Raw genomic sequence first — 26283 nt, forward strand, 5'->3', positions numbered from 1 at the left:
ACCGGAGGTTTCCAAGGCACAATAGACCGAGTATCTGGCCGAGTGGACCAAGCGATTCTTGAAGTATTTTTAGGTTTAGGGTTTCATAGGTGCTCTACAATATCCCCAAGAGAAATTGCTGGTAATGTATCGCCGTATTCAAGAGTATACTTATCTTGAATTGAGGTAGATCATAGATAAGCGAGGAGGTTCGATCTTTACTATTAAGTCAAAGAAAGATCTACGGTTGTAACTATAGAGACAAGCGTGTAAATAACGGTCTCCTGACTCGTTTTTTTTTGCATTGATGCATATGCACAACCCAAATCAACCTACCGATCATAGCTCGAAGTCCTTTCTTTATTTAGATTTCCTCTTTAAATCATTGAGACATCATCATTATTAAATTTTTTTAAATATTAAATCAACGGTAATGATCCCACAAAATCTCATATAATATCAGAGCAAGAGATTCCGAATTTAAATATTTTGAAGTCTTATTTGTCTCTAACATTTTAAGGTTTTAAGACAATCCTCGACGGCAGTATAAAGTTCCCATGAAGGCGTCCCAACACTCACTCTCTCTCTCTCTCTCTCTGAGCAGGCCGAAAGCTGCGCTGGCTGAGGTTGACTGAACAAGGTAAAAAAAGAAAAGAGCTTTAGCCGTGTCAAAGTGCTTGGTTCTTGCTTTCACTCTGAAGAAGCCCATCATCTTTTGTTCCTCCACGCCAACCCATTGAGTCAAACCCATCAACTTTGTGATTGAGAAAATCCTTCGGCGAGAATGCTCTGAGACCCAAGAAATCTCTGGTCGCCATGTTATCATTATTGCCCTCAAGTCGAAACCTTTTTGCTGATTCCGAGGTCGCTGCTGCATCCTTAAAATCATCACCCCCGTGGTCCGATGTTGGTGTTTCGGGAATATAATTGTCGTAATTGTTGTTCAAGATCATCCCGTTCAGATCATCATCAGCCCCGTCCAAGGACGACAGCGGGTTCATCGTCATCATCATCATCACGTTCATGTCTTGTTGAAGATGAGGAAGAGGACCTGGTTCGTCCGCTCCTCCTGAAACGCCTGCAGGAGTGACGACAGCTTTACTCCCGAAAGACGACAAGCCCTGATCACCAAACCGACTTGTTCCCAGCTGACGATCTCGAGGATGATGATGATGATCATGGTCACGTGAGCCCAAGTTCACCAGATTATTATTGCCGTGCATGCGACTGTTTGCTAGTGGGGTACTACAGTTGATGATTCCAAGTGATGAGCTGGGGTTGCTGCTCATGGTCACCCCCATCTGTGCTGCCTTTTGCAGCAGCGCAGTTGCTGACATGTGAGGTGAGGAAGAAGATGAAGAACAAGTACTCAGATTATTATCCAAGTTAGGGTTTTGTAGAACCTGCACCGACGGGTCCAACAAAGACGACGGTGACGACAAGGTCCCATGTGAGCTATAAGGCGATGGTATCCACGAGGGACCAGTGATTTCTTGTCTGGGGTTGAAAATGTGAACCTGCTGATGTTGCTGATGTTCTTGCTCTCTTTTGATGGAGAGAGAGTTGATGTTCTCGAGATTGAGGTGGGAAGCAGCGAGTGAAGTGGTGGTCGGAGGTCGTGAAGAGGAGATCAAGAAGCTGGGCGGGTTTGGAGGAGTGGCTTTTCCGCACTCTTCTGCTAAGGCATCGCAAAAGGCTCTGTGAGTGACGAAGCTGTCCCTCCTGCCAAAAAGTAAAAATTTGAACATTGTCATTGCTACTGTGATCAAGGAAAAAATTATCGAAGCTTAAGTGAATTTAAACAGGTTGAATCGTGTAAGCCTCGCGTAAGATCCATATGATCCGACGGATGTTACTCATTGGGCTCGCGTGTACCCGATTCGCGCAAGTATGGCTCCGAGCATAGGGTATAGACCAACCAGAAGCAAACAAAAAGAGATCAAGCCCACAGTTTTGTTGCCAATATGAATAGCTTTGATGAAATTTTTTAGTATAGGCATGAGTCAGTGCTCTCCTTTTGATCTCTCTCTCTCTCTCTCTCTCTCTCTCTCATACTAGCCTTTTGTGTTTTTCTTTTTTCATTCTTAGGACAAAAGGCATTATTGTCATAACCATTTGAAGATTCCTAATCTAAACCACTTCCCCCACGCAGCAACCACTAACATGGGAACTCTTGTAGCCACTAATTGCTGTCTTTTATACATGAGATCATAACGTGGAGAGTAAGCTCGTTGAGACTGAGAGTTGAGAGAACAGACACATCCACTGATCATTCATGGTGTGCAGAGCAGAAGGACTAGAAAATGGCAATCCGAAGCCGTATTCAATCGGGAGAAAAACCAATGCATGGTGGCTGATTATGAACAATTCAAGATCATCCAAAGTGTGTGTATGCATTTTCTTTACCTAGAGAAGAGGGTTCCGCAGTCACATCTGTACTCTCTCGTGCCGCAGACCTTGGAGTGAGCCTTCCAATCCGACTGGACCGCGTAGCGCTTCGAACACTTGTCGCACTTCCACTTCTTCTCGCCGTGCTTCCGGTAGAAGTGCTTCTTGATGCCGGTGAGATCACCAAGCGCTCTCGACGGGTCGTGGTGCGCGCACGTCGGCTCGGGGCAGACATACGCCTTCTTCCTTATCGGTTCTTGCTTCGCTCTTTGCTTCAGCTTCCATGGCAGGTTGTGCCCTCTCCTGTGGAGCTGGAGGTTCTGGTCCCTCTGAAACCCTTTGTTGCAGATCTCACATGTGAATCGGTTGGTCGCCGTGAGCGTCCTCGGCGACAAGGCTATCACTTCCGCATCTGGGTCTGGTTGAAACAGCAGAATATCGATAAGCCGCAACCTTTAGAAAGTCCAATAAAAAGGAAGCGATCCCAAGCTACTGTGTTCAAATCACAGTATCTTCTATTCAAAATAATATTACAGGCAAGCTCGCCATTTTACAAATGGAGCTTTCCTCCACACATGAACCGAGAGATTCACGTGCATTTGTGCGGATTAACCGAGCATCTTGGATACCCCGCTAAAAATTAGAAAGAGCAATTAGTGAATCGAGAGACCTGGATTGCCTGGAAGGCTTCTCTTCTTCTTTGGAGGAGGAGGTGGTTGATGATTTGTGGAAGCAAAGGAGTGATGAGAATACAAGTTGTTGCTGTTGCCATGAATTTCACTTCCGGAACCTGAAGAAGCACAGATCTCACCGGACGCAGTGGAGGTCAAACTAGACATGCTGTTGTCATTCACCACCAACAGGCCTTTCATTTCCATTGCTGCTTCTATTTTCGCATTACACAACAAAGAACTGCTTCAAAAGATGACTGATGAAACTATACACAAGGACTCGTATGTGTGTGCAGACATCTGAGCGAGACCCCCAAACAGAAACCCTAATTTGGAAAGGCCAAAAAAGATGAAAATAAAGATAACCCAGAAAGGAAAGGGGATTTCTTTCCCATGAGCTTCCTACAAGCTTCATTAAATGCACACATGGCTCCAATTAGTAGCACTGCCAACCCTTTTTTTGCCTCCAATTCTCTTTCAGAGTTATTCCTTTTGCTCTCTTCCCTATTCCAAGTTCTTGAAGAAATCTGAAGATGAAAAGAAGTGATTTTTTTTTCTTTTCTGTGAATAGAATGGTGCACCAAACCTCTCATCCACCAGTCTTCAATATGTGTTTGAACTTTGAATTGAACTTTGAACAACCACCACCTCCCTCTCATGCACCTGCAGCTTTGCTGCTGATAACACACACACCCAGAAAAGGTTCAACAGAAAGCCAGACAAATTAGTACTAATGAGAGAGAAAAATGTGTGGAATCATTTGCTCAAGTCTCTGCAGAGCTTTGCAGTGAGAGAGAGAGAGAGCTTGAGAGCTTTTAGTTTTCTCTCTAGCACCAGAATTCAATATTCTCTGAGCCCAAGCCAAACAGCTAGGCTTGCGTTGTTTGTTTTCTGAGGTTGCACTTTCTGTCTTTTCCTCTGTTCTCATTCACTCTCAGTCTCGCGAGAGAGAGAGATTTCACGCTTTAATAATTGTGGGTCACTTTACCACATATTTTCTTGCTTTTACAAGCGTTGGGTGTTTCCACGCCACCTTTTCCCCTCCCTAAGGCCATGTAAAGTAGACATAAAGCAAGGCCAAGTGGAAGAATGAGCCAGACATTTTACACTCTTTTAGAGAGAGAGGGAGGGAGGGAGAGATGATGAGAAGTTGATTATGAACTTTTAACCCGATGGCGGTGATAAGAGTTTCGAAAAAGCATAGTCTCTTTTTAGGTTTTCGCCTATATACAATGTCCACTCATAGTAGCATGATTGGTTAAAAGTGATCATAATTCCAGCAAACGTGCTTGCTCATGGACAGAACAGCACTCCTTTATATGAGTTCATACAACAAATATCGTGTAATAAAAGCAACAATCAGGGTCACTAAAATAACGAGGAAACGCTGAATAATTCAGTTTGTCTATTGGAATGCCTTAACTGATAAAGACGTGAGGGACCGCTCTGCTGCCCATCATCAACCCTAATTTTCCTTATTCTATGTGTGAGAAAGAGACATGGAATCAAAAGTATTGTGTGGTGTGGATTTACATGGTGGGTGTGGATGTGTTTGATTCTAAAAAATGAACCAAATGGAGCCTTGTCATATTTAATTTTCCGGGATGTTTATGGGTTTCATTCACATGTTGTATGAAGTTAACGGGTGTGTGAAACCCCAGAAAACGATGAGTCTATAGCGAAGTTGTGACACCCATGGACTAAGCCACTCGAGGCGTTGTTTGCATTGGCCTGTTCTATTTCGAGCCTCACGGTTTTGTCCTTTGACATGGAGATAAGCATTTCTATAGGAGACCACTCGTCATGGTAATACGCTCATATGAACACGCTTAACATTGGAGCTCCAATGATTGTGGCAAAACGCGCCTCTTGTGAGTTAATTTCAATTTTGTGCATACAGTCCAAGAATGCTCTCTCCATGTTCGGTGCGCAATTCAATTCATTTATTCCCCCTTCGCCATCCTAGAACCATCTCGAGAGTTGGTCCTTATGCGGGCCCCTCTCACCTCGGCGATCACTCCCTGCCCTTGGCGGACCGGGTCGTCATAGAAGTCCTCCGGCCAAAAATGGAAATTGAACGGCTTCTAGATTATTTTAAGAATGCACGCGTTTTCGGGGATACAACAAGAGTCCACTCTCAAATCATAGATCTCTATGACTATGGCTTTTGATTTTTCTAGATTTCAACATCCACGATCATCAAGTTTCGATTCTTTTTAAAATTGTAACACGGATGAGATGAGGGTGGGGATTAAGTCAGACTACTTTGATTTCAATAATTTGCATAAGCTAATCATTATGATGATAGAGCGGAATATTACCTTCCTCCTTTATTCATATTAATTAACATGATTTCAGTCGCATCTAATTCAACACAAGTCACTATTCATACGCGTTGGTGAATTTTTTTCCACGAGGCTGAGCTGTGCGTGAGGGCCTTCATGTTTGAAAATCACAAAGGGTCAACCCAACTCATCATGCGCAAAGACAATGCAAAATTTTGCCGCGGTTGGCATCATTTTGCTAAATTCCATTCCGTGTTTTATTTCTAGAAACTCTTATTCCACGAAAGACTACGGGCCGTTGAACTCGGAACGAATCGGGCACGTCCCAATTTCGTAAAATAAACGGGGCACACACGGATAACTACAGTATGGTATCAGAGTCCGAAGTCTCGAATTCATTAATTTCCCGCGTTCGTTTTCGGAATATTTAGGTAAAAATTTCAAACCCTCGGCTTCTGTACGGGACTACAAAATAGTAACTTCTTGCATGTCCTTGCGGTAGTTGCCAAGTGACAAAATTTACGGTTCAGCGTAAGTAACATCGCGAGTTCTGAAATCTGAATCTACGCCGTCTATGAATTTTTTATTTTGTCCTGAGTGTTCTATTTAGTTTTTTTAGGGTTGTCTCCACAGCCTATCTATGTCGTTGTGCGTACGACAGCAAAAGGGTTGGTTTCATTTGTCATTTTCAGCTTTTTACAACTTTTCCTATGTTTTATTAGGGTGTCTCCCTCATCCATCGTGTGGCTCCAGCTCACGTTTACTTTTATCTCTTCAATCATTTTATCGTTCGGCCACTCACATGATGAGGTCATTTTGACGTGTGAACTGGATATATGTGCGTTCAATTCATCGCAGCCGTTGGATTATATGAGTCCCGCGTGAGATCCGTATAATTTAACACTTTCAATGAACCCGAAAAATATGCACTTAGATCACTACAGAGAAAGGTTAGGGTGAGTATCGATCCGGTGTAGACCTTACAATTGGACCGATTGACCCTATTTGGCCGGTTTCTGATTCCAATTTTTTTGGAACGAGCTATTAATAGTCCGGTTCTCGATTCTGGATGCGGAACCATATCGAGAAACTCCATTTATATACTTTTAGTTTTACCTTACATCCGGTATTCTTATTATTACTCTCTCTCTCTCTCTCTCTCTCGATCGACTTTGCATTGCCCACTTCTTTACATTTCCTCGACGTGAATCAATCATTCGAAGCTCACGAGCCTCTCGCGGATCAACCGCTCGGCTGTACAAGAAGATTGAGGACGCTCGAGTGCCACATCTCCGATCCTAACAAATACAGAGGTTTTTTGGAGACATTTGCACTGTGCAATTGAAGATTTGAAGTCTCGAGCAACATTCTCAAGAAATAAAACAAATAAAACAAATAAAAAAGAATTGGACGGTTTGATAGTAGACCCCGGAACCGGACCGGATCGATCGGTTCATGTTCCAGGGTCTACAAGATAGGCTTCGAGTTCCAAAAACTAAGAACATGTCCCGATATTACCCGCCTCGAAGCCGCTCACCCCAAAAATTACATACGCAAACATAATGTTGCTTTGAGAATATAATGCTAATCAGTGTATACAAATAAGAAATCATCTATGTTTGCTTTTTCACGTAGGGAATGATGAGCTAGGGCAACAGATAGCCCACACGGTTTCATCTCCCGCTCTTCGATTGCACGTCCATTTTGATTCAGAAAATATTCCAAATTAGTCTTCTTCCTTCTTTTCATTCCCTTAATTGAACGAGAAACGTTGGGCAAGAGCGACCAATGCCGACGATCTCCCTAGACACGTTTCACATGCGCTACGAAATGTCCGGTTTTACAAGCGGGCCTACGCCCTAACCAAGTAGGCCAACGACCTCCGCGGTCACGATGCCGATTAATTTGATTATTTTTATAATTATTGTAGTTACGTTTTTACCCTTAATGGGCCGGAGGAGACTCGATTAATCGTCACATTGAAGCGGGCATGGAGTCTAACCTCGTGAAATATCCAGGCCCAACAGTTAGGACCTGTGCGGGCCCAAATCATATGGACCGATGAAAGATTACCGAAGCATGTCGTCAAGTTCGGGCTTTAGTCCCGGTTCAGGCCAGGCCCTAAAGCAAGAACCACATACCCGAATGGAACAGCATGGACATCTCTCGAGCCTATTGGGCCGCTAAGACCGTGGCTACAAAGAAAGTATTTTATCCAACAGATAAGTACACACTGCACGTCGTCGACCGGAGCCGATAGAATTTCAAATTCGAAAAGTTAGATTCGCTTCCTTTATCCCGGCAATTTCAATCCAACGCTTTAGGCCGGATCAATCTCGTTCGGGTCGGTGGGCAAGCTGGAGCAAATTGCCCTCGACCCAATTTTTGAGTAAGGAACGCGTGCAAAGTTTCAATGGACAGACCGAGACTGAAACTCTCGAACGTGGTTACAGCATGTGCCGGAGAAATGGTAGAGCTATTGAAGATGTTACTGACTCAAGGAGCCCACGTAGTCCGAGGGCTGAGATGATCTGGGCTCACGTGTGCACTAGTTGAGTGCGGGAGACGATTTCATCGGCTCTTCCGTTTCGTGAGTTGATTGAATGCAATAATTTTTCCTTTTTAAATCGAAAACGCTTTACTAATCCCACTTTTCTTTTCTTTTTGACAATTGACATGGTGCCAAAGCAAAATTGATAACGACATGGTATTATTTTATGCCATATCGAGATTACTTTTATAAAAGTTATTCGGCGAGAGGAAATTTGGAAGTCACCTTTCTAAAAAGTGGGTCTCGGTCAACATTATTCTCGATGGAATTCGACGAACCTCCCTAGCCCAAGCTACGTCAAGGCCACAGCAGCCGCGCCCAAGCTGTGCGAGGTCCATAGTGGCTGCGGGCTAGGAGCCATGGCCGCCTTCACCTGCTGCTAGTGAGGCGGCCTTGCTCTGGGCTGCGTCTCGGGAACCCAAACCAGTGTGAGGCGAGGCTGCCTTGCCTAGATTTGGGGGAGGCCAGCCTTGCCGGTTGCAAGAGAAGGCGACCATGGCCTCACCCAAATTTGGGCTAGGCGGCCTCGTCCGCTGCCACTATGGCCTTGCCCACAGCAGGAAGGGAAAAAAAAAGAGAAAGAAAAGGAAAAATGAAAATATATATTAAAATATTATTAATATTTATTCACGTCGACCTTGGTCAATCAAATATATTGAGTTGGGACAAATGAGAAGATTTAGGACTCAAAAGGAAAAAAAAAAGTTTATTATTGAATTAACAAAATTACAATAGGTTTAAGAATTTTTTTGTTGTAATTTCTCATTTGAAGTTTGAAAAGGCAGAAGGAGAAAGATGGAGGCACAAGATGGATCTAGGTGGCTCGGTTCTTGCCGTCGAGCTCGGAGGTGGCCGATGGGTCACGAGGTCATGGGCAACATCAGGGCAAGGGACAACTACTGCCGAAAAATGATCAATTTATGAAGGCTTATGGTCGTTCGTGAAGAAGTAGAGGAAGAGGAATATGGTCAACTCAGTCCTAAACCGAACCAAATGAAAATGTGCTCGACCCGATCCGAATTATATATGGCCCAAGTAGTCGGGTCGGGCGGGTCATAAATTGACCTCGGCTCGGCTTGGGGATGGCGCTACACGTGGCAAGCCGTGAACAGACGATGCCTGGGGGAGTCGTACTTATCCCATACCCTCCCTCGGTATCCCCGTACAAACTCCCTGCACAGCCTCGCCCCTATAAAAACCTCCCCACCCGAATCCGAAGTTTCTCTCGTTTTCGTTCTCTCTGAAAGCGCCAGTTTCCAGAGAGAAAGCCATCAGCTTTCAACGCTTCCTCCTGCGAAAAGCAATCAGATTTCTCCGTCATTTCTGCAAAAGGAAGAACGTCAGGGAAAGGGAAAGGGCAGGAAAGCAAAGCATCTTCTTTTCTTGGCAGGGGGAACGTCTTTGGGCGGAGTATCGGATTCGTTCCCGCGCGAGGCGGAGAGGATGACGGGGTCGTTGCGGGGGTAGGACCGACCCGAGGGGAGATCGCTGGGAATGAGGGAAGGTGACGGCGAGTTAGACGGGGCGGGGTCGAGGATGGTGAAAGGGTCGCCGCAGAATCTGTTGACCGACTTCCAACACGATCTGTTGGCGGGCGCTCTGATGGGGGGCGTGGTGCACACGATCGTCGCCCCGATCGAGAGGGCGAAGCTGCTGCTCCAGACCCAGGAGAGCAATCCGGCCATCGTGGAAGGCGGGCGTAGGAAGTTCCGGGGAATGTTCGACTGCATCTTCCGCACCGTCAGAGAGGAAGGCGTCCTCTCTCTCTGGAGAGGCAATGGGAGTAGCGTGCTTCGTTATTACCCCTCGGTGGCACTCAATTTCTCTCTCAAGGTACGCTTGGCACTGTGGATTTTAGTTTCTTTGACTAATCTTGAGGATGGACTGGTTGTTCTTGTTGGAGAGGTTAATGTTAAAGCCGCCTCTCTTTTTTTTCCCCCTCGGGGATTGGTTCGGCACGAATGTGATTTTATTGGAGGAAGTATAGTTGGGATCGTTAGCTTGTGTTTGTGTGTTCGTGAAATACTTTATGGAGATGGTTGGTGGAGAGGTTAGGTATGGAGTGTGCACTCGAGTATGCACGTGACGTGGTTGATGAAATGCTCCACTGATGTAGCTGGTGTAATTTGGCAATGGACTTGCCAGGGAAACTTGTTTGATGCGGAGAAGCAATGAATGCATTCGCGCCAGAATCATTTCTTGACGAAAATATGTTGCATCAATGGAATAGTTCTTTAGCAGCTATTGTATGTATGTAGTTAGATGATGTGTGTTGTGTGATTGTGAGAAATACTGCTCCGTTTCAGATTCTTTTCATTAATGGTAAGCTGCATTATTTTTAACAAACTCTTGGTGAGAAGAAATCCTGGCTAGTGGCTAATATAGCAAGAAGAGTTACTGGGCATGCTAGCAATTCAAATATGGTGAAGTGACATTTGGTTTCTGACAAATACTCTGAGATTGTGTAGTGAGACATGATGTTCGGCAACTACGGCTTCAAATAAATTACTTCCTGCTACAAGGAGAGCTTTTAAACGGAAAGGAGATATAAATGTGATGAAACGGGATAAGTTTTACGACAGAGTATACCATATCAAGAAACTTTTGGTTCCTTCCAAATATCTTTGTCATCCTGTACAATATTCAGTTCTACTTGAAAGAGCTCTGAACGTGCAAAATGTTCGAGATTGTCATGCTTCATGTATGACAATCTACGCGATCTTTTGATTTTCACTTAATTGGAGCTATGGGAAAGTCCAAGACCATGTCATTGATTGAGTGCATTGTAACATGGTTTGCCTGGTCCTAGTTTATTGCAAAAAGTGCTTTGAACTGGTTTCTCGAACTTATGTTTCTTTGCCTCCATTTAGCTTGTAACAGATGTTATTCAAGTGATGCAGAGACCCTGGATGATCTGTGCACTCTCTTGGACTGCTCATGTGGCGGCCAACTTACAGTTGTCGTTCATTTTGCAGGATTTGTACAGAAACATGTTAAGGAGGGGTGATTCTCTGAATGGTCACTTCATTTCAGGTGCACCAGCCAACTTCATTGCTGGGGCTGCTGCTGGGTGTACGACTTTGATCTTGATATACCCACTTGATATTGCTCACACTCGTCTAGCTGCTGATATTGGGAGAACGGAGGTTCGTCAGTTTCAAGGGATTTATCATTTCTTGGTCACCATATGCAAGAAGGACGGCGTCCGAGGGATTTATAGAGGACTTCCTGCATCTCTCCATGGAATGGTGGTTCATCGGGGCTTATACTTTGGGGGATTCGATACGATGAAGGAACTACTGTCCAAGGAACCCAAGACTGAATTGGCACTGTGGAAACGCTGGTTGGTGGCTCAGGCAGTCACAACCTCAGCCGGTTTGGTGTCCTATCCTCTTGACACAGTTCGGAGGCGGATGATGATGCAATCTGGATCGGAGAAGCCGATGTACAATAGCACGTTTGATTGCTGGAGAAAGATTTATAGAATGGAGGGTGTAGCTTCTTTTTACCGCGGCGCAGCTTCGAATGTGTTCAGAAGCACAGGGGGAGCTGCAATTTTGGTTTTGTATGATGAGGTCAAGAAGTTTTTGAAAAGGAGCAGATTATAGTGGAAATTACTTTTGACAGAATTGATTCTTTCCTTTTCTTTTCGGGAAACGGTAGAAGCATTCAAGAGGCATCCATTCAGGGAAAAGAAAATGGATCAGTTTATACCACCTGTGAGGCTCACATAGTTGATATCTCCCAAAACTACACTACAGTTGCCATTAAGTTTTAGATGCCGTGGCAAATTAAGTCTCGGGATTTTGTTACCAAATAAAGAGGCCAAGGTTTACATTTTACTAGAAATCATGTTTCGAGTTTGAGTACCGTGCATATGTTTGAATATTCTGAATTTCGATGCTTGATGACTTCTTCTATGTCGGCAACTTAATCGAAATGTTATCACAGTGAGGAAGACACTCCGTGATATTGGGATGGATTTCCCTCTACTCATAACTGTCTCATTGCCACCGCTCCAATCTATTCCATTTGAATTGAGACACTCGCCTGTCAAGCGCCGATTTTCGATCTTCCAGGTTGGTAAGCTGCAGAAGGTGCTTCTTGATAGACAATGACTTCGGCTACTGAATCCTTCATGCATATGCTTAACGCTGCTTTAACTCAGAGGAAAGATGGTAATAGAAGGAGGCATTTGTGTGCCTGCTTTTGTTTGTTTTCTCTTTGGGTCAAGCATGGCGAACGAACTTTGTGATTTTCGCCTGTCCGTTATTTGTTCAATGGGCTTTGTGTAGTCATCGATCTGGTGACGACTGGCCAGCCACAATCAAAGCTAGAGGCGTAAATGCCATTTCGGTCTTGAATCACTTCTGCTTTCTTACAGTGAAGTATCACTTCTCAAATCGTATGCCAGGTAATATCCAGCCTAACTAGTAGTATAGAGGAAGCCAGACCCAGAAGATTTTTCGTAAACAAGTCCAGTCACGCCTATTCGAAATTTCCATGGAAACTTCCCTGAAAACGATTGTCGACCACAGAAGCAAACATCAACACAGACTAGGACCAGGCTCAAATTAATGAGTCTCCAGTTCTCGCAAGCCACAAGCAACCACCGTCATCAAACTATGCGTTAACCATATGTTTTGGCACCATCCTTCTTGGGTTGGGGGGGTGGTTTATAAAAAGACCCTAAGCATAAAAATATAACAAGAGAATGATACCTTGAGCTTGATGAATGACTCACTAGCTCTCCTCTTTCTTCTTCCCCAAGTGATGTAATTTGGAATATGTCTTTGGCTGTATATTTACAAACTTTTTGCACAGCGCGCGATCCAGGGGAGGTGTTAACTCAATCAGCGTCAAAAGGATTTAAAGAAGGGGCTTTCCAAAGTTTCTTTTTCCCAATTGGGTGGATTCTGTGTGTGAAGACATTAAAAGTACCAAGGAAAAGGAGTGGGAGCCCCACAATGAAGCCAAAGCAGCTAACATGACTTCACCACCCCAGGAAAAAAAAAAAGTGTTCTTAGAATAAAGAGAATAAAACAGAGGGTTTGTCCAAAGTATTGGAGGAGGATTCTTTCAAAGCTGTATTACAGAGTGGAACCTGAAAACCTTGCCATTAAGGAACTCTCTCTGTGTGGGGTTGGGGGGATGCTCAGTGACCCCAATTCCATCCTGCTCTATTCAAGCCAACCACACCTTGGAACAAGCCAGTATGTATGGGGTTGCAGAAGACGTCTGACCTATGTATGACGATCGATTCAATGCCGTGAGAGAATTGGAGGGCGATTCTTCCTTTCTCGGGCGCTCAAGATTCTTCACGGGTCCCTACTTTTTGTGGTCGAATTGGAGCCACCGCCTCGATGACGCATGTGGACCACCATAACAAAGAGAAGTGTAATGCCGGGCGTGCTGGACGGGACCTATCACTCGAGAGGCCTTAAACGATTTATCACATCACTCGATGCATTTTATGTAGATTGCTAAAATTATTTAGCTTCATCAAAGAAAACTAAAGGTGAGAGAGCAACCTTGGAAGATGCTGGTGATGGTTGAAGTTGCTGTCCTCATGTCCTTTCTAGGCCCAACTAAATGTAAGAGACGGGGTCCTCCATTGATGGAAGAGTTGGGGTTTAATCTAGCTCTCGCCTTGATTCACGAGCCCTCACATCCCATCTTCTTCTCTTTTTTCCCTTTAAACGAGAAAAGAGAACTTTAAAGTTGATCTGGTACTGACAGATGGGAAGTAAATCATGGGGCGAGCAGTATAACATTAGACTTCGAGCACTCAGGCTCATATGGAGAAGTGCCTAAACGGGTCGAAATCGAGGGGTGGTAAAGGATCATCGCGCTTCCACATCGCTCTTTCCCGTTCCCAAGTTTAGAGCGAGTTAAAAGATTAGGAGTACAAGCACAACGAAATAAAAAGTAAATGCGAGAAAAAAAAATCAAGACATAAGATTTATCTCGATTCATTCCTCAAAATAGAACTACATCCATGAGAAGATGTCATTATAATTAGCACATCCCAGCTATTTATTACAATTCTCTATTACAATATATAATTATATATAACAGTAGCTATTTATGAGTTAAAGTCCAAACTATCAATAAAATACGAACTCAAACTATAAAAGTCATTTGGCGTCTTGGAAACGCCACCTCCCGAAACTCCCGTCGGGGTGGCTCCTTGGACCTCGATGAACGAAGAATGGTCGCGGTCTTTTGAGAAATTAGTCGAGAGGGAAATGAAGCTATTGAAACCCTGGAAGTATGGCCTTTTTCTTCATGTTTTCTGAGCTTTTTCTGTATAAACTTCTTTGAGATCAACCTCTGCAACTTGAAGAAGAACAAATGGAGAGCGGGGCACGTGCAATTGCCTTAAAAAGTACCGAATTCAATTTGAATCCCAAATTCCAATTCAAACCTCCTCTTTAGTCTCGTTAAAAAAATTATCAACTTTCATTTGAGTTTTCCATCTGATCCAAACTGTCTTTTTTTTTTTTTTGCCTCGTAAAGGAAAAAAATACCGGCTTTTAATCAGTACCCAAATCTAATACCCATTGAGCTTTTTATGTTACGTCCAATGATGTCAAAAAAGATGCGACGTGTCATTCCACGTGTACTCACGGCTGTGTTGACATGGAAAGATAGCACACTATTTTCGAGTTTCCCCTATTTCCTTGACTTCGAGAATTCGTTTTTCTCAATTATTAGACATGCTTGAATTGCTCGTTCATGCACCGTTTGCATTAGGTATGTCATTTCATCAAGCCACCCCTTTTTTTTTTTCGTCATAATAAACTTTTCATTAAAAACTAATTCAAAGCAGAAGAGCTCGAAAGGTGGGCTTCAGTACAAAGTAAATTCCAGCATAAAAGACTAAGGTAATACATTTTTTCTTTGATTTTTGGCTATCCAATCCGGAACTCAGTTGGCTTCTCTCGGCACATAGGATACCCGACAACTAGGAAAATTATCTAAAATGTCCTTGCATCTTTTGATGGACGTGTGAGCTTCGCACGTCTGCTCCTCTTGCTTGGTTTAAACTTAAATTCAATAGAACTTAGTCACAAAACAAAAACACCAATCATCAGTCTACTAATCAGTCATTCTCAAATCTATTAGAGCTGGGTAATTGATTGGAGCACTATAGGATTTCCATCTCCGGAAGTAGATGTTACATATGCAAATTACACGAGTTACGTGCAAACTACTCTAGATGGGCCACCTGCACAAGCCAATGGTATGGATCTTAGGAGTAAGCATGGTTCCAGAGTAGAACCAGGAAATAGAAATCGGTTTGTGTTGGTTCAAGATTATAAGGTATGCAACGTAGGTTCCAGCTTCAAAAAATTGGAACCAATTCTAACGAGTAGATTTTAGATTCCAGGGTGCGGAACATTGAACCTGGAATAAGCCTTAGTGGTTTTTTTTGTTTTTTTTTTTTATGTCTTCGTATGATCTTGCGGTATTCCATAGCGTCAATGATGATTTAGCAATTTGGAACCACTAATTTGAGCTTCCATATTCAGTAATATCCATGATTGAATTTTTTACTTTATTAACATTTCATATTTATGGCATGTCTACATATGAGTTGCAAATTTGATCATTATGATTCACCGCAATCGTTCAATCAAGACCTTGAAACTTGTGACATGGTAGGTTCCGGTGTATGTAGGGTAGGTTCTAGGTTCTAAAAATTGAGGAATCGGTTCTGACGGGTAGTTTCTAGGTTCCAGGTGAAATATGAACCGACCCTAGCACTGCTCACCCCTAATGAATTTAACTTATCAATGGGATTTATAGGATGTTTTATGTAGGGTTGATCACGGTTGAGGGTAGACTTTGGAATAGGGCCGGACTGGCGCTATGCGGTCCGATTCTAGGTTTGTGGTGCTATATAGGATCGGCGGACTGACCTTGGACCGATCTTGGATCGAGCCCATTTTAACCGATTTTTTGTTTGTTTTGTTTCAGGAGTCATAATTTGGCACAATCTTTTAAGGATGAATGAGGAATGACGTTCAATAATTCATGTCTTATGTTGCGTGTTTTGAACTTTTTATTATTTATTTTAATTTTACGTGTCCATAATTTCATGCGTTGTTGCTTTTAACAGCGGGAGATTTCTACTGTTGTTTTAGCTTTCGTTTTACTTGACCGAGAGACTAGTCGGATAACTTCTAGTCGTTTTAGATTTCTATTTGGCTTTTACCGATGTTTTGCTCCTCGCCCTTTTATTGCTAAGTTTCATGATTCTAAATATCAAGTGTCGATGAATATGTACGTTGAAAGAGTAAAATTATCCTTTCAAAGAATACAAAAAGAGAAGAAAAAAAAGAAGAAAAAGAAAAAAGAACCAGACGAGCATGATTAATCCAGAGTCTATTTCAATGTCCATAGGATCGGTTCCAAGTCCCAAAATCCGAAAGCCAATCCTGTGTGGGTAAGTTGTAGGTTTCAGGATCGGACCGGCTCAATCCGGAAATCGCTTACCCCGAGTTTTACGATTCTCTAAGTAGTCTTGCGTTTGTACTTCCGCGCCTCCACAGATAAATTCGTTCTCGCGTTTAGATTTTTGTTAAAGGCAATTCCAAATAAAGAATTGAGAGGGGGAAACGAGCTCTCGACCCATTGGGGAACGAGGCTTTACCATTAGCAATAAAAAAAGGACCCCAACCTTTATTATAGAATTGATCAAAGACCCGAATCAAAATGAACCCTAGAGAATTGAGAGAACCGATGATCTCTTTTGTCGTCACTCGCCTTTGCCTAACTTTTTTAATATATATATATTTGGCTGATCAATGCATGAAAGTCTAAATCAACTTTTCTTGCCTTCGTCGTTTTTTAAATGGTTAGCGATGTCAAATTGTCAATCGTCTCCCACCCCACTCCTCCTTATTCTAAGATCTCTAAAGTCACCATCTTTCCAATCCCCCCCTAACTAAAGACTGCACAACTTGAAAGCGAGAGACATCGCTTTCTTTTCCTCCCCCCCAATTCATTAGGAGAATGATTAGAAATTAAAAGAGTTGGGATTCCGTCATTTAAGCCAACAAAAAAAATATTAAAATATCATTTAAAAATTATAATTAAAAATATTTTAACGTCAGCACCGACGGTCCATGCAAATAATTTGGGGGAAAGCTTTGTCGGACTGTATTGAAAAGCTTTGCTTCATCGCCATTCGACACACAGCCAAAATCGACAAAATCCAACGCCCCAAAATCAATTCTCTTCCATCCAAAGAGAAACACACACAAATTTTTAAATTTTAAGGAAAAGGGGAGAGATCCTTGTGACGTCAGCGGGGTCCGCGACAAAACCTCGAAAAAGAAGGGCACGATCCAAACACCCACCACGTCATGCAAAAAATCGCTTCATGACCCGATAATTGCTCGTTAGCCGATGGGACGCACGCCGTTTGGGGCCGACCCCGCACTCGCACAGAGATCGTCACGTAAGCGATTTGTTCTTCAATTTGCAACCCCTCCTCCTCCTCCCCCTCAATCCATAACTCCCAAAGAAGCATCCTAGAAAATGCCAATTTGCCGATCGGGGCCGGCCGAATCGCGGCGGCGGTGCCGATCGGTAGAGCAAATCGACCAAATACTGAGCAGGGCTCGGTTCGAGACATTAAGAAGAAGATATCATAGAGGAGGAAAAATGGGGATTCAATTGAAAAAGCCAGGAGCAATAATGCGAATTTTTTTTTAGCATTGAATTGAATTGGACACATTCCCAAAATATCAAACTATATATTAAAAAAAAAAAGAAGAAAACTAATAGAGCTGACGATTCGCGCACTAAAGCAAGAGTCCTCCTCATCTGTTGGCTCCAAATGCGCCTGCACGCCCGGCCTCGTGTGAACGGACGGTCGCGATCGCTCGGTTATTTGTCGGTGGGACCCTCCCCTCGCCTTGTGCACCGGGGCTCAGACCACTGAACATACGCGTCCATCAGCTGCGGCGAGTACGCAAAACTCCGAGGGCGACGCAGCATTTTTGAAATCGTTAACTCGCTCCGAATTTGACCATCAGAAACTCAGAGATTAAGCAAGATTATTGCGGGTAATTTTTTTTTTTTGGGTGTGCAATTACAGTACAAGAAGAGATGGAAATCAAAGAGAAAGGTGATGACGATAATGATGAGCTTAGGGAGATAGATTAGCTACTTGATGGGTGAAGAACTGGTCAGTTCAGGAGGGGATGGGGTGGTTGTAGAGGGCGCCGACGGCGACGAGCATGGGGATGAGGCGGCCGGAGAGGTGGAGGGCGAAGAGGGAGTCGAGGCCGCCGACGGGGGAGCCGCCGATGAAGGCGGAGGGGGTGGAGGCGCCGTCGCCGAGGGACCGGATCTCGTCGTCGTCGAGCTCGATGACGGTGGGGTGGACGCCGATGGTGCCGAGGAGCTTCTTCATGACGTGGCACATGCAGCAGGACGACCGGCTGAAGATGATCACGGGGTGCTCCGATATCAGCCGCTGGATCCGGGCCTCCGCCGGCTCCGCCTCGTCGATCGACAGGGAGGCCGTGGCGGCGGAGGAGGACGTGGTGGCCGTGGCGGTGGACAGGTCGAGCCCCACGGCGTCGTTCGAGCAGCGGCGGCGCTGGACGCCTTGCATCGGGGGAGGGCGGGGGAGGGCGCGAGAGGGATGTCAACGGTCGCAGCCGGCGGACGGAGGCAGGAGGTGGAGGAGGAGCTTGAGGGAACTTTCACAATTATGTGAGGGAGAGGACAGAGGAAGTCGAAGGAGCTTGGGGCGAATTTTATAATCATGACACAGAGAGAGAGAGAGGTTACATATGCTGACGTCACGAAGTGATAGTACAGATGATTAAGGTCACAAAATAGTTTTGTTTCTTCTTCAGATGTGAAGAGCCCACTAGGGGAAAGTGACGTGGCCCAGTCTGGCGCATGGGGTTGCTTTTTTATTATTTTGATTTTGAGAGATGCGCGTGGAATTTTCGCATGCTTCTCGAGAAAAAATCTGTTTGATTATGTAAATTTTTATTAAAATATTAATTTTGAAATCACATAAAAAAGTAAAAAAATTTACTTCACAAAAGAAGAAAAAAAAAATCGACTTTTGCACGGAAGTAGAAGCGAAAGAGAAAAAGAAGAAAAAAAAAACGAACCACAATATAAAATATGGCTAATACAGGATAAATTAAACTTTTCATCCTATTGTTTTGTTTCAACAAGGTTTGGACCCAGAAAAAAAGGGCAAAATTTTTAATATCCGCAACAGGACAAATTCAAGTTTCAAGCAATGAGCGAAGCGCAGGATAACTGCCGGGCGAAGTGGCGTAGGGCGGAACGGTCACGTGGGTTCGGGTCGGGCAGTAAAGACTGACTCCCGATGCGCCGATTACTTTAATGACACTTCTTACGTCACCTTGAGTCATGCTCTGGGCCGTCCGATTAAATCCGTGACGTAACCAGCGGCCGGGAGAGAGAGAGATAAAGAGAGAGAGAGAGAGAGAGCACGGTTTCGTCCCGCAAAGTCAAGAGGCGCTGACGTGGAGCACAGATCCAATCCAGGGGCTGGCGCGGGCCCCACCCCGCCCACTGGCGTAAATCCCACGGGCAGGGAAGGGGAAAATTCTACTTTCCCTCGTCACCGTGACGTCCCCTTGGGGGACACGTGGCGGGCCGCCATACTTTCCTTTCGGCATGGAAGATCTGTGGGATGACGTGATCGCGGCGGGGCCCACCACGTTCTATGTGAGAAAGCCTTTCCTGTAACGGGGCAGAAGGCTTGCGCCCACATCACTTTAGTGGAGTGATTAAGGAACGAAATTTTAAGGAAAAAAAAAAGCTATAAACGAAAGAGTTAATATGACGAAAAATTTTAAATTGATATATTTATAATAAATTTATTTTAAATTATTTTTCGATCACGAAAAATTATAAATTATTATATTTGTGATAAATTTATCGCAAACTCGATACACTGTGACAAATTTACACTTCGTTAGTTTTCGTCAAATTTAACCGTCAAATTGTTCGGGTCGATGACACGTAACAGTTTATGGGTATATCAATTTTAAGTTTTTACTCTCTGTTTATCACAGATGTATCGATTTTGAGATTTTTCGTGATATTAACACAATTTAACGAAGGATAAATTTGTCACAAATATATCAGTTTGGAATTTTTCGTGGTCAAAAAAATTAGTTTGTGGTAAATTTATCATAGGTATACTAGTTTAGGATTTTTGATGGTCAAAAAAATAGTTTGGGTAAATTTGTCACGGGTGTACAATTTTGAAATTTTTCGTGATAAAAAAATTAGTTTGAAATAAATTTGTCACATGTATATCAATTCGTTGTTTTTCGTAGTATTAACCCTAAACAAAATCACAAATGCTAATGTGGTCGTAACGAGTGACCTCATGAGCGAGCGATTACACGGGGCGATAATGAACCAAAACCACGAAGTTTATTATATTTGTGATAAATTTATCGCAAACCGATACACCTGTGACAAATTTACACTTCGTTAGTTTTCGTCAAATTTAACCGTCAAATTGTTCGGGTCGATGACACGTAACAGTTTATGGGTATACCAATTTTAAGTTTTTACTCTCTGTTTATCACAGATGTATCGATTTTGAGATTTTTCGTGGTATTAACTCAATTTAACGAATGATAAATTTGTCACAAATATATCAGTTTGGAATTTTTCGTGGTCAAAAAAATTAGTTTGTGGTAAATTTATCATAGGTATACTAGTTTAGGATTTTTGATGGTCAAAAAAATAGTTTGGGTAAATTTGTCACGGGTGTACAATTTTGAAATTTTTCGTGGTAAAAAAATTAGTTTGAAATAAATTTGTCACGGGTATATCGGTTCGTTGTTTTTCGTAGTATTAACCCTAAACAAAATCACAAATGCTAATGTGGTCGTAACGAGTGACCTCATGAGCGAGCGATTACACGGGGCGATAATGAACCAAAACCACGAAGTTTAGTATCAATTGAGTGTATGAGCATATAATAATGTACGATCAACTCTTTACCAAATCTCATGCTTGAAGAAATGATAAATTTTTTTGGTTATTACTGACAAGTATCGAACTATGTTGATAAGAGCAGAATTTGGTCAAAATGAACAAGATAATTAACAACTTGAAGGAAATCGGTAACTCGAAAGTGAAGTCATTGACAACACAACGTACGGTTATCGACGGGAGTTTTGAAGTTTCTCGACCAAATTTATCGATAGAGTCGTTAATATCTACGGCGAGCAACCGACATGAAGGTAACTATCGTTTGGTGACATCATATATGTTCGTGATGCAACTTTTAGTAATCACATAAATGAAGCTGTTTGTTCTTTCAAGTTTAGTAACCTCCATGTGTAATGACCGTTTGTAGGAGTTATAAATACCCCTAGTATACTTTCTGTAAAAGCCCATCCAATTAGTCAAAGAACTCGACATTCTCACAAACTTATCTTTATCTTTACTCTTTTGCAAATTTTCTTTTCCATACTTTAGTTATAATTCGAATACTTCACCGTCGATTAAACTCAAGCGTGTATCTTAATTGTAGTTTTCAATTATGTACTGTCTTGTCATCTCGTTTTGGCATCGATTAAATTTCGACAAAACGTTTTATACTTTGTTGTCGATTAAATTCGGACGAAACATATTTGTTTGTCGTTATTCATTGAGACTTATGTCCGAAATCGCCACGGAACCCATTTGTTCTTAACAAAATCAAAGAATCAATTTCGTTGAAAGATTTCTTAGATGAAAATTTTCGGCGCAACAATGCCAAGAACTTTCCTATTGTGATATTATATCTGACTCTATCCGCCTCCTCACCGGCGGATCTCGGATTTTTCCCTTTTGAGCTTTTGCCGTGGGATTGAATTAGGATGTTGATGGTATCATTACGGCGACAAGGCATTTTGGTACTATTGGGATTTCGTCGGCGAGCGATGGGAGGGGGGGTCATTCAATATCGTACCGCAAATGTCGGAAAACATGTAACGTCCTGGCATGGGCCGCTGCACGGCCGGCGAAGATCACGAGCCACGAACAAAGGGAATTGATAGCATCATCTTCACGATCGAAGGCAACCCAATCTGCTTCTTCATGGGGTCTACGTGAATTATTGCACGTCCCAATCAACAGGCAAACCAAGAATTTAGCGATTGGCTTCACGTTACAACCTTGTCATTATTACACACATGGGGCACCCTCAAACAATCGACAGAACGGCGGTATTTCGGGCAAGGTGTTTCCTTCGGCGTGATTTCATTCAATGTCTTTCATCTTCCGAAAATAGACAAGTCCCGGGGAAGATTTGAAATCGGAATGTATCCCATCGCAGTCCCAAAATTTCGTTTGGAGCAACTTCTAATATTGGATTTGATCTCGCGTATTCATAGCCTCCTTTTCCATCGAAATTTCCCCCTCTCTTCTCGGGTTGCAATCGCATACTATTTACGTGTTGGTTCGTTTTCAACTTAAGTTAGAAAGTCGGGTTACGGAACAGTTTCGTGATTCGTCGAAAATGAGATTCTCAAGTCAGATTCGTTACATTTTTGCCGCAACTCTACAAGGAACACGACAACACACGACATGTCGCGACGAATGGGCGGGATTTACGTTTCTTTAATCCGACCCCAAGTGGGAGGGGTGGGGGATCCGAGGATCTTTATAATCCTGCCGTTGACGCTCTTTTCGACAAAGCAGAGAACTCAAAGGAAAGTAGCGATCGGCTACGGATGTCAAAAATATTCAAATTAAATAGAATAGAATCGAACCGAACTGTTGTTGAACGATGGCACGTACCCTCTCGTGGTTTCCCCGACCCCAACCCTCCATCAAAGCCCATGCACGCACTCGACCTCTCCCAGCATCACCAGGCGACGTCACGTCCTCGGATCGGTCGACGGGACCCCCAAAAAGGAACGACACACGCAGCCGAAACCATTGAATGTCCGTCGTGCGGAACCCGGCAAGACCAGCAGCCGCGCTTCAAGTTGACAGTGCCGGTCACGCCAACCAATTGCCTCTCTCTCTCTCTCTCTCTCTCTCTCTCTCTCTCTCTCTCTCTGTATTTACTCCTTTCCAACCCCAAAGTATTAACGGAAAAGAAGAGGCAGAAAGAAGATGGAGAAGAGATGACATTGCCTTCAGTCCTTTGCTCCGGGCCATGTGTTTGCCCCGGGCATTGCAAAGTACCGGGGACCACGTCGGCTCCTTCGGCCTGCGTCGGCCGATCGGCCCCCGAAGAGGAAATTTGGCAGGTCATGCTGCGATCTTCCTTTTTTGGGAGCCGAGCCGAGCCACCCAATTAAGCTTGCTTGGGTCCGGTCGATACTTCAACAGATACAAACTTAACTTTAGAATACGGAAAGATATGCATGGAAATTGACGGATCTAGGCCGCGAGTCATGTATAAGTTTGTTGTCCGTTGATTAGAAAATCGATTGGAGAAAGAACATAAATCTCACATATTTTGCTCTGTCTCTTTGCAGAGAGCGCGAGAGTTGAATTCCGCACCTGTGATGCTAATTTTTTCACTCCTCAATCCTTTTACCATCGTTCCACCAAAAAAAAAATAACAATCCTCTTACTAGTAGAATCGATGCGGAGTGATCTTATTATTTGAAAACTCGAGATTTTTAGAGTGTGCGAAGGGTTGAGGAGGGGGCCGTATAAACCTCGGATTTAGCGAGCAATTAGTTAATAAAACCCACCTAAACCTCGAATGCTTCTTAATAAATGTTTTTTTGAAACTAGGAGTTAACTTGGGATTAAAGTGATTAGGGAAGACTTTTTCCGGGGATTCGCACGGACTCCGAGCACGGCGTCACGTGTCTTCCCTTCTGTTTTGTCCGATACATTAAATGACCGGAGACCTCACGTGTACTTTCGTACCCATAATATGTCCTAATTTACGGGAATTAATAAACTTGCCTTGTTTAATTTAATAAGTTTTAATTATATTCGTTTCTATTTTCAGGGGTGTGGACCCCTTCGAGATTGGCTCGTAGTGGAGACAAGGTGAAGTTTGCACGTAATGGTTTTATGTCGGGTACAATCTTCTGGCACGGTGCATCTGCAGATGCCCCAAGCCGAGAAAAATACAAAGAAAAAGAAACGTCGTGAGCGATCAGGATTTTCAGGGCGCAAAACGGTTCCGATCCAAAAAAATAATTATGATTAGGAGGAAAAATTTTAAATAATAATTTGAAATGCTATCATTTTCTCAAATAAAAATTTGAAATGAACATTGTTTCAAAGAAAAGCATGAAGTGCCCCCTTTATTTCAAAAAAGGACCTGGTCAAGGATATTTTCGTAATTTCATCTTTTGATTTTTTTTTCCTTTTTTTCGTTTCTTTTTTCCTTCCAACGCCAACGTAATTAGATGTGAGCGGTTCCCGATCCGGTCCAATTCCCATACAAAATCGGGAACCGAACCGATGGTCCCGGTTTCCATTTTTCGGAATCGCGGATCGGACCGGCCACCGTCAAAATCGAGAACCGGACCGAACCGTCGGTCCAATTCGGTTCCGGGCGATTCTAAGGGTTTCCCAGTCCGCGGTTCCGAAAAGTGTATGCACACTTTGATAGAAGACGTGGTCGAGCTCAAGGTAGAGGAAACAAGGGTCGGTGTACCACGAGCTCGGCGGAATCAATGCCTCTTCAATTGGCAGCTCCGGATCGAACTCTAAATGACCTAAACCTAAACAACAAGTAAATGTTAGATTTGTTTTTAAAAAAAATTAAAAAAAAAAAAGACCAGTCCGGTCCTAGGCCTTGGGCCCGGGAACCGGACCGCCCGGTCACCGGTTCCAATTTTAGGAACCGGGAACCGGACCGGATCTTCCTAAAATCGGGAACCGGACCATCGTTCGGTTTTAGCATATGAGGGTCTCGACGTGTTTTAGCATATGCACGGCGATTCACGACACGGGTCGTTGAAGCATGCGAAATTCGTGCGACTTGGAATGGTTGGGGCCATTGGCTAGAATGCGATGCGCACTTTTCGTACATCTTTTTCTTTTTCTTTCGGATGTCGCCGGGATCCGATGTAGATCGATAATCCAACGAACCCACCTTTGGCCGTGTCGCTCCCCGCCGTCGCCGTCACGGGTAGCTCGCAAAGTAAATAATCGGGGCATACGGATCCGTATTTCTGGAGGTGACCCCTCAAGAGATTAGAAAAAAGACGGTCTTTCATCGTAGTGGGCACGTGTCTAGTCGAACGAGAATCATGGTGGGCTCGGCCCACTTAAGCCTACGGACCGGCAATGAGCACTTGCAGACACGTCCATAAAAAAGAAGTTGAACCGGCGCGAGGAAGGTACGGGGCCCACCTGCGTTGCCTCTTGTGGGCAGCCTCCTCTTCATGGCCGAGTACGGCCCTGTTGTATTCTCTGTCCTGGCCAACGTTATGGCCCTATTTTCAGCTCAGTGTCTCATCATCATCATCAATCATTGTTGCTAGACTTGTCGAACGGGTGGGTCGGATCGGGTTTGGGTCGGATTATAAATGATCCGACCCAAATTATTCTGTTAACCCGTTTATGACACATTTATGCGTAGTGCAAATTCTTTGACCCATACCCAACCCGACTCATACCCAACCATACTCGATCGGACCCATATTATTAAAACACTTATATATTTAATCCAATTTAAGAAAAATTAGTTCTTATAAATTTTTGAAAAAATTATATTACTAAATGATTGTGGACAGATTTTATATTTTTTTTATACATTTATATATTTTTTATAATTTAAAAAATCTAAATTTTCTCATTTATCTGAATTTTATTTGATTTTTTTTCTTGTAATACCGGCAAGGCTGGAAAAAAATATAAAAATCGTAATTTTTTTTATTTTTTTTTATCACGTTTCCTTGTGGATATGAACACGAAACAATCTAATCCCAGATTAGAGGTTTTTCAGTTTGGTTTTTGCCATGGGATTTGGGGGGGGGGATTAGTCTCTAAAATTATCAAAGATCATTTCGAAAGAGTGAACTAGGAATTTATTCATTCCTCGGAAATCGGCTGAAGAGGATGTTTTATTAATGCCACCCAAAACAATAATGCATGGAAAAGTTAATTTGTTTTGGAACGAAGAGAGAAGATGAGAGAGCATCATGGTGTGGTCGGCCTCACGTGCTGGCTCGGGCCAACCGGTTGAAGTTCATCGGTGCTACGAAGCTCGGGGTCCCCGGTGAACAGAGTAATGGCAACTTTGTGGGTCACATAGTCGGTCGGATGGAACAAGTCTCAGAGTGATGGTTGTGGTTCGAGCACATGTTGGGGCTGTCATTGGCGAAGCACGGCTTCTCTGTTTAGACCAATGGGACCATGCAATAAATCGGCGGGCGACGAGGCTGGAGGTGGCGGCTGGTGATCGGCA

At 43.5% G+C, this 26283-nt stretch overlaps 3 protein-coding genes across 5 annotated transcripts; 1 reads left to right on the forward strand and 2 right to left on the reverse strand.

Annotated features, from left to right (window-relative positions):
* Nucleotides 1-433: 433 nt before the first annotated feature.
* On the reverse strand, nucleotides 434-18684 carry LOC115741132 (protein indeterminate-domain 7-like). 3 transcript variants are annotated; one of them, XM_048278323.1, is made up of 5 exons: nucleotides 18668-18684; nucleotides 3625-3842; nucleotides 3038-3247; nucleotides 2386-2785; nucleotides 434-1701 (listed from the first exon to the last, which is right to left on the reverse strand). In XM_048278323.1, the coding sequence occupies exons 2-5, from the start codon at nucleotides 3695-3697 to the stop codon at nucleotides 648-650; spliced, it is 1737 nt and encodes a 578-aa protein (XP_048134280.1). In that variant the 5' UTR covers nucleotides 3698-3842; nucleotides 18668-18684; the 3' UTR covers nucleotides 434-647. The 3 variants fall into 3 exon arrangements, with proteins under 3 accessions (XP_048134280.1, XP_030530732.1, XP_048134281.1); XM_030674872.2 differs by lacking the exon at nucleotides 18668-18684 and having other exon boundaries at nucleotides 3625-3879; XM_048278324.1 differs by lacking the exon at nucleotides 18668-18684 and having other exon boundaries at nucleotides 3620-3879.
* On the forward strand, nucleotides 9045-11718 carry LOC115741140 (probable ADP,ATP carrier protein At5g56450). The gene is made up of 2 exons (XM_030674883.2): nucleotides 9045-9707; nucleotides 10850-11718. The coding sequence occupies exons 1-2, from the start codon at nucleotides 9369-9371 to the stop codon at nucleotides 11480-11482; spliced, it is 972 nt and encodes a 323-aa protein (XP_030530743.1). The 5' UTR covers nucleotides 9045-9368; the 3' UTR covers nucleotides 11483-11718.
* On the reverse strand, nucleotides 17948-18579 carry LOC115741144 (glutaredoxin-C10-like). Its single transcript, XM_030674890.2, has one exon. The coding sequence runs from the start codon at nucleotides 18505-18507 to the stop codon at nucleotides 18082-18084; it is 426 nt and encodes a 141-aa protein (XP_030530750.1). The 5' UTR covers nucleotides 18508-18579; the 3' UTR covers nucleotides 17948-18081.
* Nucleotides 18685-26283: the final 7599 nt, after the last annotated feature.

The sequence above is a fragment of the Rhodamnia argentea genome, chromosome 4 (genome assembly GCF_020921035.1).
Source record: "Rhodamnia argentea isolate NSW1041297 chromosome 4, ASM2092103v1, whole genome shotgun sequence".
Taxonomy (NCBI): Eukaryota; Viridiplantae; Streptophyta; class Magnoliopsida; order Myrtales; family Myrtaceae; genus Rhodamnia; species Rhodamnia argentea.